Source organism: Gekko japonicus, unplaced genomic scaffold (assembly GCF_001447785.1).
Source record: "Gekko japonicus isolate JY-2015 unplaced genomic scaffold, Gekko_japonicus_V1.1 scaffold187, whole genome shotgun sequence".
Lineage (NCBI taxonomy): Eukaryota > Metazoa > Chordata > Lepidosauria > Squamata > Gekkonidae > Gekko > Gekko japonicus.
This window is the reverse complement of record NW_015174849.1, coordinates 1,380,347-1,394,391: the sequence shown is the minus strand read 5'-3', so window position 1 is coordinate 1,394,391 and position 14,045 is coordinate 1,380,347. Positions and strand designations below refer to the sequence as shown.

The 14,045-nt window shown below is 41.0% G+C and overlaps 1 protein-coding gene across 1 annotated transcript in view; it reads left to right on the top strand.

Annotated features, from left to right (window-relative positions):
• CD47 (CD47 molecule) overlaps nt 1–13,085 on the top strand; it is a 98,958-nt gene extending 85,873 nt beyond the window's left edge. Inside the window, exons 9-10 of the mRNA XM_015424527.1 lie at nt 8,190–8,214; nt 11,537–13,085. Of these exons, the coding sequence (XP_015280013.1) occupies nt 8,190–8,214; nt 11,537–11,553 (42 nt within the window). The 3' untranslated portion in view covers nt 11,554–13,085. The remainder of the gene's footprint in view (nt 1–8,189; nt 8,215–11,536) is intronic.
• The last annotated feature ends 960 nt before the right edge of the window (nt 13,086–14,045 follow it).

The window sequence follows — 14,045 nt, the reverse complement described above, 5'->3', positions numbered from 1 at the left end:
TGCTGATGATGCTGTGTCTTAACTAGTATTCTTTGTGTCTCTTGCAGCTGCCAGCTCCCTCCTCCAACTGGTTCAGCTCTTGTAATCACCCATGTGTGGGACTGCACAGAGACCACGACGAAGATAAACAGGTTGCTTACCTGTAACTGATGATCTTCAAGTGGTCATCTGTGCAATACCACAATTCCACCCAGCCTTCCCCACTGCTGGCCTCTCCTATTCACCTTTCTTTGGATTAATGGGACTTACCGGTAGGGGTCAAAGGAACTGAGTGGGAGGTGGCTCTCTCCCTCACTCCAGGCATGTGCAGTACGTGCCTGCTCCCCAGGGTGGGAAGAGAGCCCGCCAAAAGCTTTATGAGGCAAAGCTCTAGATGTTTCTCTGGTCGAGGTCGTGCGCAGGCGCCCAACCCATGTGTGGTACTGCACAGATGACCACTCGAAGATCATCAGTTACAGGTAAGCAACCTGTTTTCATAGTGACCAATGAAGAGAGCTGAAATGACCCCCTTCAACACAAGCAGGCAAATTGAAAAACAAAACATTGAGACATTGTACTATGGGTTGTAGTCTTTGGAAACTGTCCGGTTATGAAGGAGGACCGGGAGTGATGCAGTTACATTCCCAAAATCTCAACCCTCCTTCCTGTGCTCCTTCTTGAAACAAATCCCCTCCTTTCTTTCATAGCTTGCTTCAACACTGGTGAAGTGTGAGTTCTACATTCATACTGATCAGATTTATTTCTAATTAGGGTTTGCAAATCCTCTTCATACCTTGGTTTGAAACTGATTACAAGAGCAGCTCTAGCTGCAGCTATGGTTAGTGCTGGTGTAGACATTATGCTACATCAGTGGTACTTTGCAGATCACAAAGAGCCTTGCATTTTCCATCAACCAAAAGAGCACATTGTTCTTGTATGCCTTGGTCCCCAGCCCACAATATAAACATGTAGCTAATATGAAATGTTTAGCTGTAACCGGTTTAATTACCAAATAGCTCTGAGCATGTAGGGTTACCTATCCCTACCACTGTAGAACCTGAGCAGCCCTTGTGTATCTGGAATGAGGAGAAGGGCTTCACTGTATGCCTCTTCATTCTCTGCTTAGCTTGAGGCAATTCAGATAAGAGAGTGAGATTGGAGGAGACCAAGCTGGTCATGGAAAAGGGGGAGTAAAAGAAGAATACTCTGCTGTGGCCAGATAGCTGTGTTCCTGGTAGCTGCTGTGGTGGTTGCACTCTCTTTTCTCTGTGGCTAGCTTGTTTTACTCCTGACAACCACTCGTGTTGGGATGAAAGTGTGGAGGCTGCAGAGTAGGGTAGGGTGTTGTTGGAAAGAATGGACCTTTTACTTCCATCCCTGGCACGAGGCCTGCAGCTTACCTGTCTTTCAGTGCATGCACCGGTGACTATTCTAAGGTGGGATCCACATGCCAATGACAAGCCCTACCAGGCAATAGCTTTACTATCTTTCCTGGAACATGTGGCAGGTGCCACATCAAGGAACAGTGATCAGAAGAACCAGATGGTATATCAAAGAGTCACATGTGGCTCCCGAGTATCACTGTGCTACATAATGTTTAAAGCGAACCATAGGGGGCAGGATGCCTGCTAGATTGTGTCTCTCACTTGCGGTTCCCTAACCATGTTTAGATAATTTGGAGTATTAATGCCTGACCCAGCTGTGGTGCCCCTTGCTTGCAGTATGTGGGCAAGTATTCATTTAACACAAAATAACATATGGCAGGACTTTCGAATTCATGATAAATGTTCTAAAATCTATTATTTTAAAGAAGGAATAGCCCATTTTGTCCTTCTACTTATGAAGTCCTACAGAGTTGTTTCTGCATACCTCTTACAACTGTTGGTATGGTAGAGAAGAATGGATATTCCAGTTTTAAAATTCTGAATAATCTTTCTTGGCTATATACAAGAATTCTTCAGTTATACATAGAAAAGTGATTTCCTTTCCTTTTCTCCGGTAAAAGTTTTATAATAACATTGATCTTGAGCAGTGGATAGTTGTTGTTAATTACTTATCACCCAATAGACAAAGGAGTAAAAAAATGCAACAGCTAGAGTTCTTTTTGGATCCCTGTCAGAAAGTAAAAAGGTAACTAAGTCATAGGAATATACGTCTGAATGAACTTGCAAACATGGTAAAATATAATGCCTCCTGAGATTAGCATACAAAGGACACTCCAGAAGGATATGTGCTGTCATGTTGATCTTACCTAAGGGACAGGAGCAGATTCATTCTGAATAAGGTAAATGCATGAACTTACCCCTCATAACTGCCAAGGAATGAGCATTTAGTCTGGCCAGAATGAATACTCTTAACAGGCTTTGAGAAGACAACAGATAGATGTAGGAGGGAAGAAATTTTGGAGGTGGAATAAGAAAAATTGGAATGAACATGTACGTTGTACTTTAAAGGCAGAGCTTTGGTGATTGGTTAATTTTATGATTTCTCACCAAAGCAAGTGCTGCATGAAAGCCTAGGGCCTGGATAGTATCCAGGTTAACATTAAGAGCTAACAGTTTCTCAAAGACAGTCTTAAATCACATTGACCTATAAGAGTCTTCTTTCAGGAGTGCCAGGTAGGCCTTGCTGCTCAATTCTTAACTCTTGTAACCAAGCCCTTGCCTCGAGGGACACACAGTGAGGACTGTGTGCCACACCGGCCACACAGTGAGGAATGTTTAATAATTTTCTCAGAAAATATAAAAGAAGATAATTGTTTTCATTTACCAAGACAATCCTTATGGCTACTCCATAAAGGATAATAGGGCCCCGGTCACATGGAGCATTTGCCACGCTGAAGGCACGATTCTCCTGCAGAGTTTTCCGCCGCAATCACAGCGGAACATCTGGGAGGCATAGCGTTCCTGTGGCGAACCTGTGGCGTCCTGCCGAAGATGCGCATTAAAAAAGTACCTGGGACAACCTACTGGCAAATGGTTTGCCATGGGCTGCATGCGGATTCCTCCGGTGTGATCGCGCCAGTGCGCAGCTTTCTCCCAGAAAACTAAACTCTAGCTGTTGCATTTTTTTACTCCTTTGTCTATTGGGTGATAAGTAATTAACAACTACTTTAGTTTTCTGGTAGTTTATTTTCAGGCCTTCCTTAATACAGTATTCTGAGAAAATCTTTAATGATCTCTGCAAACCAACTCTTTATTTTATTTTTTAAAATTATATCCCGCACCTCCCCACCGAGGCAGGCTCAGGGCGGCTCACTATATTTATAGAATATATCTGTTAAAACACTGACATATAGTAAAACCCAAATTAATTAAAATCACAATATATAAAATTGTAGCTTCAACAAATGTTATTATCAGATGGCATCAATCTCTCAGCAATAGACGGTCACCCATCACCCTGATCCAGGCTCGTGCCAGGTTGTTGGTGCTGATGGTAATGTTAGGGCCAGGGCCAGGATGTTAAAAGTGGCACCCTACTTAAAAGCCTGGTGGAAGAGCTCCATTTTACAGGCCCTGCAGAACTGTAAAAGGTCCTGCAGGGCCCTGATGTCATCCGGGAGCTCATGCCAAACAAGTATGATAACACAGTACACAGGATCATGAAACAAACAAAAACTGCATAAATAACGCAGACCAAAGGGTGCTCGAGTAATATAAACAGCAGGAAAAATGTTTATATAACAAGATAACACTGTACTAACAAGGAGTAACAAGAAACTATATGTAGTCAGTGACAGCAAAATACATCATGTAATGCACAAGTACATAGGTAGTACAGAATAAGTAGTACAAAGACAAAGACTCTGGATTTCAATCTTCGTTTTGATGGCTCTTCTTCAAAAACTTCATCAAACTTTATAAAGCACTCATAATGTACAGAAGCCTACAAAGCAGTATATATAAGCAAAAAACCAATTATTGTATTAAATCAATCTCAGTTGGGCATCCGATCACCAGGTGATTTTGGGATCCCGATCTTAGTGCTCTCTTGGGGACATGTGGGGAAAGGTGGTCCCTTAGGTAAGTAGGTCCCTGACCATTTAGGGCTTTAAAGGTAAGAACCAGCACCTTGAACTGAATCCGGTATGCTATAGGCAACCAGTGCAGCGCTTTTAGGGTGGGCTGGATGTGTTCCCACACAGGAAGACACAGCAACAGCCTCGCCGCTGCGTTCTGCACCAGCTGCAGCTTCTGGATTTGAGACAAGGGCAGCCCCATGTAGAGAGCATTACAGTAATCCAGTCTTGAGGTGACCATTGCATGGATCACTGTTGCCAGGTCATTGCATTCAAGGAAGGGAACCAACTGCCTGATCAACTGTAGATAGTAAAAGGCTGACTTGGCAGTGGCTGCTACCTGAGCCTCCATCATTAGGGAGGCATCCAGGAGCAATCCCAAGCTCCTAACCTCCGGCGCTGGCACCAACGGCACCCCATTGAAGGTTGGGAGAGGGATCCCTAACCCTGTCCCACTCCGACTCAGGCACAGGACCTCTGTCTTTGTCGGATTCAATTTCAATCGACTCAGTCTTAACCAACCAGCCACGGTTTTCAACTCCAGATCCAGATCTCCCCGACTAGAGTCTGACTGGCTGTCCAACAACAGATAGAGCTGGGTGTCATCAGCATACTGGTGACAACCCAGTCCGTACCTCTGGGTAATCTGGGCAAGGGGGTGCATATAGATTAGTGGGTGCTTTCCGGATAGCTGTTCCCCAACTGCCACCCTTTGTCCCTGACCCTGCAGGAATGAGGAGAGCCACTGCAAGGCAAACCCCTGAATTCCGCTGTTGGTCAGTAGTTGATGGTCGACTGTGTTGAACGCCGCCGACAGGACTAACAACAACAACACTGCTGTACCGCCCTGATCCAGATGCCTCCGGAGATCATCTGTGAGGGTGACCAGGGTCGTCTGTGTCCCATGACCTGGTCGGAAGCTGGACTGGAAGGGATCTAGTATGGAGGCGTCATCCAAAAAACCCTGCAGCTGAATCGCCACCGCCCTCTCAATCAATTTGCCCAAATAGGGCAAATTGAATACCAGCCAGTAGTTGGCCAATTCCACCGGATCCACGGATGGTTTTTTTTAAAGAGGGGATGGCCCATTGTCTCCTTCAAAGCACCAGGGAGCAGTCCCTCAACGAGGGACTTGCTGATAATCTCCCTTAGTGCGCCTCATAACCCCTCACGGCCAGCTTTAATTAGCCATGATGGGCACGGGTCGAGGCTACAAGTGGTCGGGCGAACAGCTGAGAGTAGTTTGTCAACCTTCTCTAGGCTGAGTGGAATGAAATAATCCAGAACTTGACCAGAAGACGTGCATGGGGCCTCGAGTTCTGCTACTGTTTCAACTATGGCGGGGAGGTCATGGAGGAGCGACAGGACTTTATCTGCAAAATAGCTTGCAAAAGCCTCACAGCCAATTTCCAATTCCTTATCGTTTAGTCTGCCCTGTGGCAAAGTTGTAAGAGACCGAATTGTTCTAAATAATTGGGCTGGGTGAGAGCTTGCAGATGCAATCGTGGCCGCATAATATTCTCTTTTTGTGGCTTTGACTGCCATCTCATAGGATCTCATAAACTCCTATAAGATGCTCTTGATGCTCCATTGCGAGCGTGACACCACTGTCTCTCTAGCCATCTACTCTCCCGCTTCATCTCCCTCAGCTCCTGTGTATACCATGGAGTGAGTTTTGAGCGGGGGTGCAGAGGGCATCGAGGAGCTATCTCATCGATGGCCGCCGAGAGTTGGCTTTGCCAATCCTCGACAAGATCATCCAGCGAGCTGCCAGGGGGCATCGGATCCTGCAGGGCCATTTGGAACTGAATTGGGTCCATTTGGCTCCATGGGCAAGCTAAAATAGGCTCGCCACCCAAACAGGGTCTAGGCACACAGGCCTTTAGAACATGGTGGTCCAACCATGGAATGGCTGTAGCCATAATGCGGTCTACTATAACCCCCGCCTTGAAGATCAAATCAAGCGTGTGCTCAGCTTGGTGAGTGGGTGCTGTGACACATTGGGAGAGTCCTAGCGCCACCATGGACGACACCAGATCCATTGCCTGCGTGGAGGTCGCGTCATCGGCATGGACACTGAAGTCGCCCAGGACTCTTGTCCGAGAGAGCAGAGCAGTGTCATCAACATAAAGAAGAACTGGAATATTGCAGTTGGCTAAATGGGGTGGACAACAAAACTCATTAAAGAAAGTCAAAAGATCATTCATATATAGGTTGAACAAAAAAGGGGCCAAAAGTCAGCCCTGCCCAACCCCTTTATCTAGATTAAATGGTTCAGTCAGCTCGCTTCCATAGTCCAGTGGACCTGAGCTGTAAGGTCTGCATGAAGTTGCTGCATAGGATCCTTTTATCAATTATGGTGTGTCGCAGCATTTCCCAGAGTATCAAATATCCCTTTCAGCTCAATAAATCATATGTAAAGGCTGCCATTTGGGAAATTTGTGTATTTTTCTATCAGATGATACAGAACAAGATAATGGTCAAAGGTTGAACTACCCCTTCAGAACCCTATCTGCTCCTGGCCCAGAATATCACCCTGTTCAAGCCAATCAGTTAAGGCATCTAGCAAATATGAAGAGTGCAATTTGCCCAACCACGATAATAAACTGATTGGATGATTGCAGCTTGGGTCCGAGCGTTGACCCTTCAGAACTATTATTGTGTGCCTCCAAAATTTTGGGAAGACTCCAGACATGTTTATTTGCAAAAACATCAGAGCTAGGATCTCTGCCCACCAAGATGGATTTCATTTGGATAATTCATTTGGATAATTCATTTGGGATAAGTTTTGCTCCAGGGGCCTACCCTTAGTGGAGGCAGTGGATCAAGCCTTCAACTTGAGAAGGGGTCACCTCAGGTCAATTAGGAAGAGGGCCATCTGGTTCAAGTATCTCAGAAGTAAGAATTTCACTTAGAGTAACAAACAGGTTTTTAAAATATGACTCCCAGATCTCTGGATGAATATGAAAGGGATAGATAAGTGAGTTTAAAAGATGAAAAACTGATTTGACAAAATACATTTTAATGGTATATATTGTGATCCTTTAATCAGTGGTAAACTGTATCACCACACTTTATTGCTTCAAACCTTACTGCTGTATAAGGTTTCCTTGTTAATATAGTTGTATGAAACTGGGCAATGAAACTTTTTTTAAAATGTTAGATCACAAGTACTGTTCCCTCTAAGCTGAACTAGTGTGAGCTAGCTCACAGTTTTTTAGCCTACACCTCACACATTTTTGTCTTAGCTCAGAAAGAATAGCTCCAGAGCAAACTAATTTATGCAGTAGCCAAATTGTTTGCTCACAACTTTAATGCCAATAGCTCACAAAGTAGATTTTTTGCTCACAGGACTCCACAGCTTAGATGTTTAGATGTGCATATAAGTCACATGTGAAATCTTTCTCTCTTAGCCTGTACTGGGTTCATGATGTTCCTAGGTTCTGTAACTTATCTGTGGCACATTATACATATAATGAAATCAGGATTGGAGTAGCAGTTGGGAGCAAAAGTTTGAAATCTAAATAGACCTTTTAAAAATAAGTTTGAATGATCAGCTCCATGACTGCATTAAGTGTAGTTAAGTGTTGTTTGATGGCAGAATAATTATGTGCTTTTCCCTTGGTACTAAAATTATAATAACATGCAGCAAAATAGAAAGAAATTCAGGTTGCAATTTAGGTTGGGTTTTAAAAGGTGGTTCTTCTAAACTCCTGGTATAGGCATTAAATATTTTGATTTTTAAAAAAACAAGATTGAAGCTGAGGAAGGCTCCATTAGCTTTTATAAAAAGTTTCTGCATTCAGGTAGTTTGTTACCGGATAAGCCATATGTATGTCTAGTCATTCACTGTAGACATGAAGCCACAAAATACTGTTCTTTTTCTTGGTGGTCTTTACTTTGTGTATGCAGTCAGATTTCCAAGCAATGATATTGTCATTGACGTGCTTTCTGAGGAGGCAAGAATGTCGTCATTAGTGGCGTTGATCATAAAATAACAAATCCTGTCAATAATCTATCTATCATACTAATGTTATTAACAATCTGTTACTTCTTATATTTGTTTCGTAGAATCACTATTTACTGTATATGTCAATTAGAGTTATTTAAGTTTGAAGATCGAAACTAGACAAAAGGCTTTATATATATACATATATATGTACACACACATATTTTAAATATTTTACAGAAAGCTGTAGAAGAACCACTAAATGGTAGGTAATTATTGAAAATTTTACTGTGTTTCAGGGACTTGGCTTTGATTTCTAAACCAGGCCAGTGACTCACTGTTGATCTTGCTTAAACATAAATATATATATATATATTAAAAAATGAAATGATCCATGATCTTGTGTCACTGGATGTTTATTGATCTCTTACTGGTAGCTTTAGGCATTTGGAGATCCCTAGTGGTGGATTTAGGGTATCAGTAGCATAGTGGTTTTTTATAAGTTTCTTGGCCAAATGGATGTTTCTCGTAGAATATAGATATTAAAACTGTCTTCTGCATGGGGTACTAATGTTGAAATTTCTATCTGCATGGGAAGCATGGCTGTTGTTAGGCTACACTCTTCTTTTTTGTAATATTTTTGGGTGTCTTAGTTCCTAATTTGATCCATCTTGAGAAAAAAAATCCACTTAAGGTGATATAAAAGCAGAACAGTCGCTGGTTATACTTGAACTGGGGAGACACATCAGTAATGACCCTCTAATTACTTTCACATTACTAAATGAAATTCTGGCATGCTGGAAAGTAGTCTTAAAACTAATCTGTGCTAACATTATGGAAGCTAAGCTGTTTCTAAGTGTTTGTTTGTTTATCTAACTACTAACCTTTGCTTGGTTTTTCAAAGATGCAAAAGGAGTAATGTTAGAATGATGGTGAGTGCTTTTATTTATTGATCACATTTTTTTCAATAGGTGCTTTAGATTTTTTGTTATTTTTAATAAACTGTGAGTACATGATAATGGTGTGGTACTTGTACAGTTCCCATCCCATTGAGACAAATCTTGTTTATTTCATCATAAAATTGGCCCTGTAGTCAAAATTTACTGATATAAATTGCAACAATTCTTTTGCTTGGAATGGCAATATCCCACACTTTTCATACTTGAGTTGCATGCTGAATTTTATTGCTGCTACTAAGAGTTTGCAAATTAATTTGCTGGGGCTAATGTCCCTCATCCTCAGGTAATGAAATATGCCCAGTAGCACAAAAATTAACACACAGGCATACATACCAAGTTCTTTGTGAATTGCTGAGCCCCAATTTAAGAGAAGGGATGTGTGCTGTTTTTGCCTGTTTCAAAGCCATAGATAACATAAGGAAACCTATCCCTTCCTCCGGGTTTCTTGGTACACTCAGAGGAATGGGTTTTCAACCACTGAAAAACTTGCACTGAAAACTCTTTTATTAGATCTCATTGAATCTGTCCAGTAGGCCATTAATATACCTACATATTGATTGAGGGCCAGCATAGCATAGTAGTTAAAGTGTTGGCCAAGGATCTGGGGAACCCAGGTTTGAATCCTCATGCTGCTATGGAAGCTTGCTGGGTGACCTTGGCCCACTCACATGCTTTCAGCATAACCTACCTCACAGGGTTGTTGTGAGGATGAAACAGAGGAGAGGAGAAACATGTAAGCCACTGTGGGTCCCTATTGGGAAAGAAGGGCGGGATATAAGTAAATAAATCTAGGAATACATCTTTGGTTTATGCTTTTAACAGTTGTATATCACCTTGAGTGCCTTATGGTAGAGAGTGCAATTGATAAATGAATTAATAAAACCAAAAATCACATAATGCAATCACATAATGCAAAGAAAATTTACTGGTTTTCTTATTATTCTACTAAAAGAATAGTGGAAAATAATGAAATAATCAAATTTAATTCATTTAATGATTTGTTATTTACCTAATACTTCATTAACTTTTGTTTCACTACCCCATTATGAAAAGTCTAGATTAATTAATCCTACACTGAAATCTAACTAGCAAGTAATTAGATTTTAGTCATTCAAGGAATTCATCAATGAGGTAATTCTGAATAGTTCATCAGCTTGATCTATAGTCAACTTCCTGTACTAGATTCTGTTGGAAGGTAATTGAAATTTGTGATTCTAAATTTGCAGCCTGCTCCCAATGCAGTAAAAGTAGAAATACTTTGTATGGGATCCACAGGAACATATGCTGACTTCCACTTGAAAGCCCTTTTCTTTCTCCAGGGTAGCCTCTTGTATTTCCTGAAAAGCTTTATTTGCAGGTTAGTGGATCCTCTGGAGGATTACATGTGAAGGTTTCAGTCAGAAGTTGAAAATGGAAATATCTCTGTGCTCATGTGAAAGACACAGGGCCAATATGCTTACTATTTCCTGGAAAATAGTTGATGTGTCTTCAGTTGCTTGTGCACCCTATTGCTTCTGTTACAGCCCATGCCAGTGAGCCAGTGCCTTTGTGCACCGTTCTTTGGCATGTTATCACTCTTATATCTTACCCTTCCTCCAGAGTGTCCATCATACTTGAGGTTATCCACTTTTATCCCTCTAAAAAATCTTGTGATGCAAGATTGTACCTTGTTGAAGGCCTCAGTATGCTTCATGGCTGAATGGTGAATGCAGTCCCAATGCAAGTGAAAGCTTTACCAGGCTATGCAGAATGCAGATATTGCAAGAAATAAGAATATTTTTTTGTTTACTGGTCAAGCATTGGAAAGACATGCCATTGTGGCCTAGTTAACATCTGTGTAGATGGAATGTTGACTCCAGAGCCAAGGGACAAGTCATCACACATCCCATTAAAATGGAAGTTTTAGTGTATAACCATACCTGGTGCATTTGTTAAGATTATCAGATTGGGGACGTTTCCTGTTTTATTGTCTTAGTTTATACAATGCAGTTCTATGAAATATAGTTTAATGACTGGCTAGATTTTCAGGTATTTTATAACAGCAGTGGAAATTTAGTTATGATATTCTACTAATCTTTTTCTGGTTTTCAAATCATTTCATTAAGCTCATGAATCATTTACTCACTTGGATTATATCAGTGCAAAATGAAAAGATTCGCTGGCTGGGGCAGTAAATGGTGTTACAACTGTAATCAAGCAGAACAAGTAAAAGGAACAGGACTCTTCTACCTTAGCAGTAATTTACTACAGCATAGAACAAATTTAGAGTCCAGAGGCACCTTTAAAACCAACAAAGGTTTTTTTTAAGAATGCAAAAATGGTACTTAACCATATATGAAAAAAGTAAATATATTTTTGTTTGCATTTGTTAACAAGAGGCAGAGGGATGATCTCAGTCGTGTATTAATTTGTGTTTTAATTATATATGTAAAATAACATTCATAATCTACTAACAGGTTTGGGGGTTAATGTGGTTGTGATCATCAGCTGATACAGTTCCTGTGCTGTGTGGCGTTTTTCATCAGTTTTGGAATAATAATTTAGTAGAATAATTTTAGAAGTTTTTTAAAAAAGCAATGCAGATTTAAGAGCATGATTCTAACGAATATTTCTGTTTCAATTTTCTAGCACGTGATGTGAGTTAATTGAATCTGATATGGACATGGAAACAAGTGGAGAGAGACTTTTGTTCATACACCGTGGCCTTGATGATGCACTACTCAAAGAAAAAAGAAATCAGGAAATTAGTTGTTTTGCATGTGTGGAAAAGTGCTGTAATGATTTACATGATGTAATTTTATAGTCACAGCAGCTGTAGTAAAGTTCAAAAGAGAAGTGAGTGTTGTATGCACGTGAGCTGTTTTCCTTTGGGGGGTGGACAAGGGCAAGAATACAAAAGACTCTTTTTATCCACTGTAATAGGTCTCTTTAGTGCTGCACTTCTCAGAATGGTGTTGACTGCCACTTTACATAAAGACCAAAACTTCTTAATAAAGGATCACTTTCAGATAACACAATATTGCGAGTTTGCTGCCTTCTGCTCTGGGCCAATTTTTGTGCCACTGTACAGCAGCTGTTTCCCATACAGAGTGGCACTTCCAGCCTCAGATTGCAGTAAAAGTTGCATAGCAGCAATGCCAGAGGGATGGGGAGAGATTTCTTGGGGACTATTTGCTCTGTTCTTTCCCCCAAAATACCTTTCCAGGGCCAGTTAATTTCCTGCTCCACTTATAATGCCTAACCAATATTTTCAGGTACTCTGAACATTGGCCAGCATCAGCCTTATGCTTAGCAAAGGTCAAGCTAAGTTAGTATTGGTACGTCTGAAAGAACCTTAATCTCATGGGCCAGACTTCTATGGGACCATTTACGTAAATCTTTGTACTGCATGATAAATGAATTGCTAGTGTTTTCTCTTTGATTTTACTCACTGTCCTTTAGAAACCAATCCAGACCCAACCTATCTTTGACATTTTTATGACAAATGCAGAAATAGCATTAGAATAAGAGAACTATTTATATAAGCTGTGTTCATACCTGTATGGTGTGAATAGCTACGGATGTAATACAGGGTGAACTGATACCGTTCCTACTATAACATTTTTACAAAACTATGGTACTTAGCCTTTTCTAAGAGAGATCTTGATTTCCAGTTCTTTCAGATTATCACAAAAGTCCCTATTCACCCACTTGCTGCTAGTATTCCTGCTGTATATAGTGTAATTCTGTGTGTGCTTCGGTGAACAGTTTTTAGTCCAAGTAACTTCCTCTTTTTTCCTATTATTTAAATAAAATAAACTTTAAACTAAGGGCCAAGTCAATGTTAAATCTAATTTACATAAAGCGGTGAAACATCCAATAAGACTTCTGCTAATTAAAGCATCTCTCATTCCCTACAGTTTGCAGCTACCAAAAATATATACACTGAAATAAGAGCTGTACTCTGTCAGACCATTGGCTCTCAGCCTTTCAAATTAGACTACAGTTCTTAAATTGAAACCACAGTCTCTGTGATCTTGCCTTTTGTGTTATTTACATGTGAATTATGTAAGAGGAATTCTGTTCCTATGCTTGTGTAGTTCTTACAGATGTTAAAATATTGGCCCTTTTGAAACTGCCTTTGTATTCCGTTTTAGTAACTGGTTGTTAATGGATTTTTTCTGTCATTTCAGACAGACCCATTTTAGTAACTAGCTGCTAGCGGAATTTATTTACTTGTCATACAAACCCACTTGCGTCGGGTCAGTAAAGCATGGTTGAGCCGCTTTTGAGGGAAACTGCTTTCTTTCTGTTTTCTACCCCTTCGTTGCGTTTCTGAATTGCTGTGGTGTGCTGTTTAAAATGTCCATAGTGCTTCCTACAGTGCCGCTTTCCCCCCTGCCCTTTTTTGCTGCATGATCTTCCTCAAACTTTTTTTTGAACATTCTAAGTTGAGTGCTGTAGGACTAAACCAATATAGCCCTTCAGTGCTATAGTGGCACCATTCAGATGCCTTGTCTCCATTGACTCAATTGAGTTAGTGGAGTCAAGGCATCCCAAGTACTGTATTTATACAGTGTGGTTGCGGCTGTTGTTACCTGGAAACAAGAGGAGAGAAGTAGCTCATTGGGCAGTGGGTGCTCAGGGCATCACTGTTTGGTGTGACAGACATTGCTAACCTGAGAAGGTGTCTGTAGCAAACATCCTGATGTTCACCAATCCATGCAGCCCATCAATGCCCAGATGGAATTGACTGGTAAGTGACTAGTTGCCAAGTTACTTCAGTAACAATATAGCACTCGAGATGCCTTGACTCCATTGACTTGGCGTCAATGGTGTCAAGGCATCTCAATGGTGCTGTTATAGCACTGAAGTGCTATATTGGTTTAGTGCTATAGCATTCAACTTAGAACATTTAAAGAAAGTCTGAGGAAGATTGCATGGCAAAAAAAGCGGCACTGTTTGAAATGACCATAGCTCATTAACAGAAGGAAATTCACTATATGAAAACCCCATACCTGTATCACCTTACTCAAAATCAGGCCAACAATGAATAACATCCACTTTAGAATGGTAATGTGAAAAGGGCCAGTCTGTATAGAGTCTGTTCTGCATTTATACATCCTGCAAAAAAGTTGCCTGCCCCTCCTGCCACTTT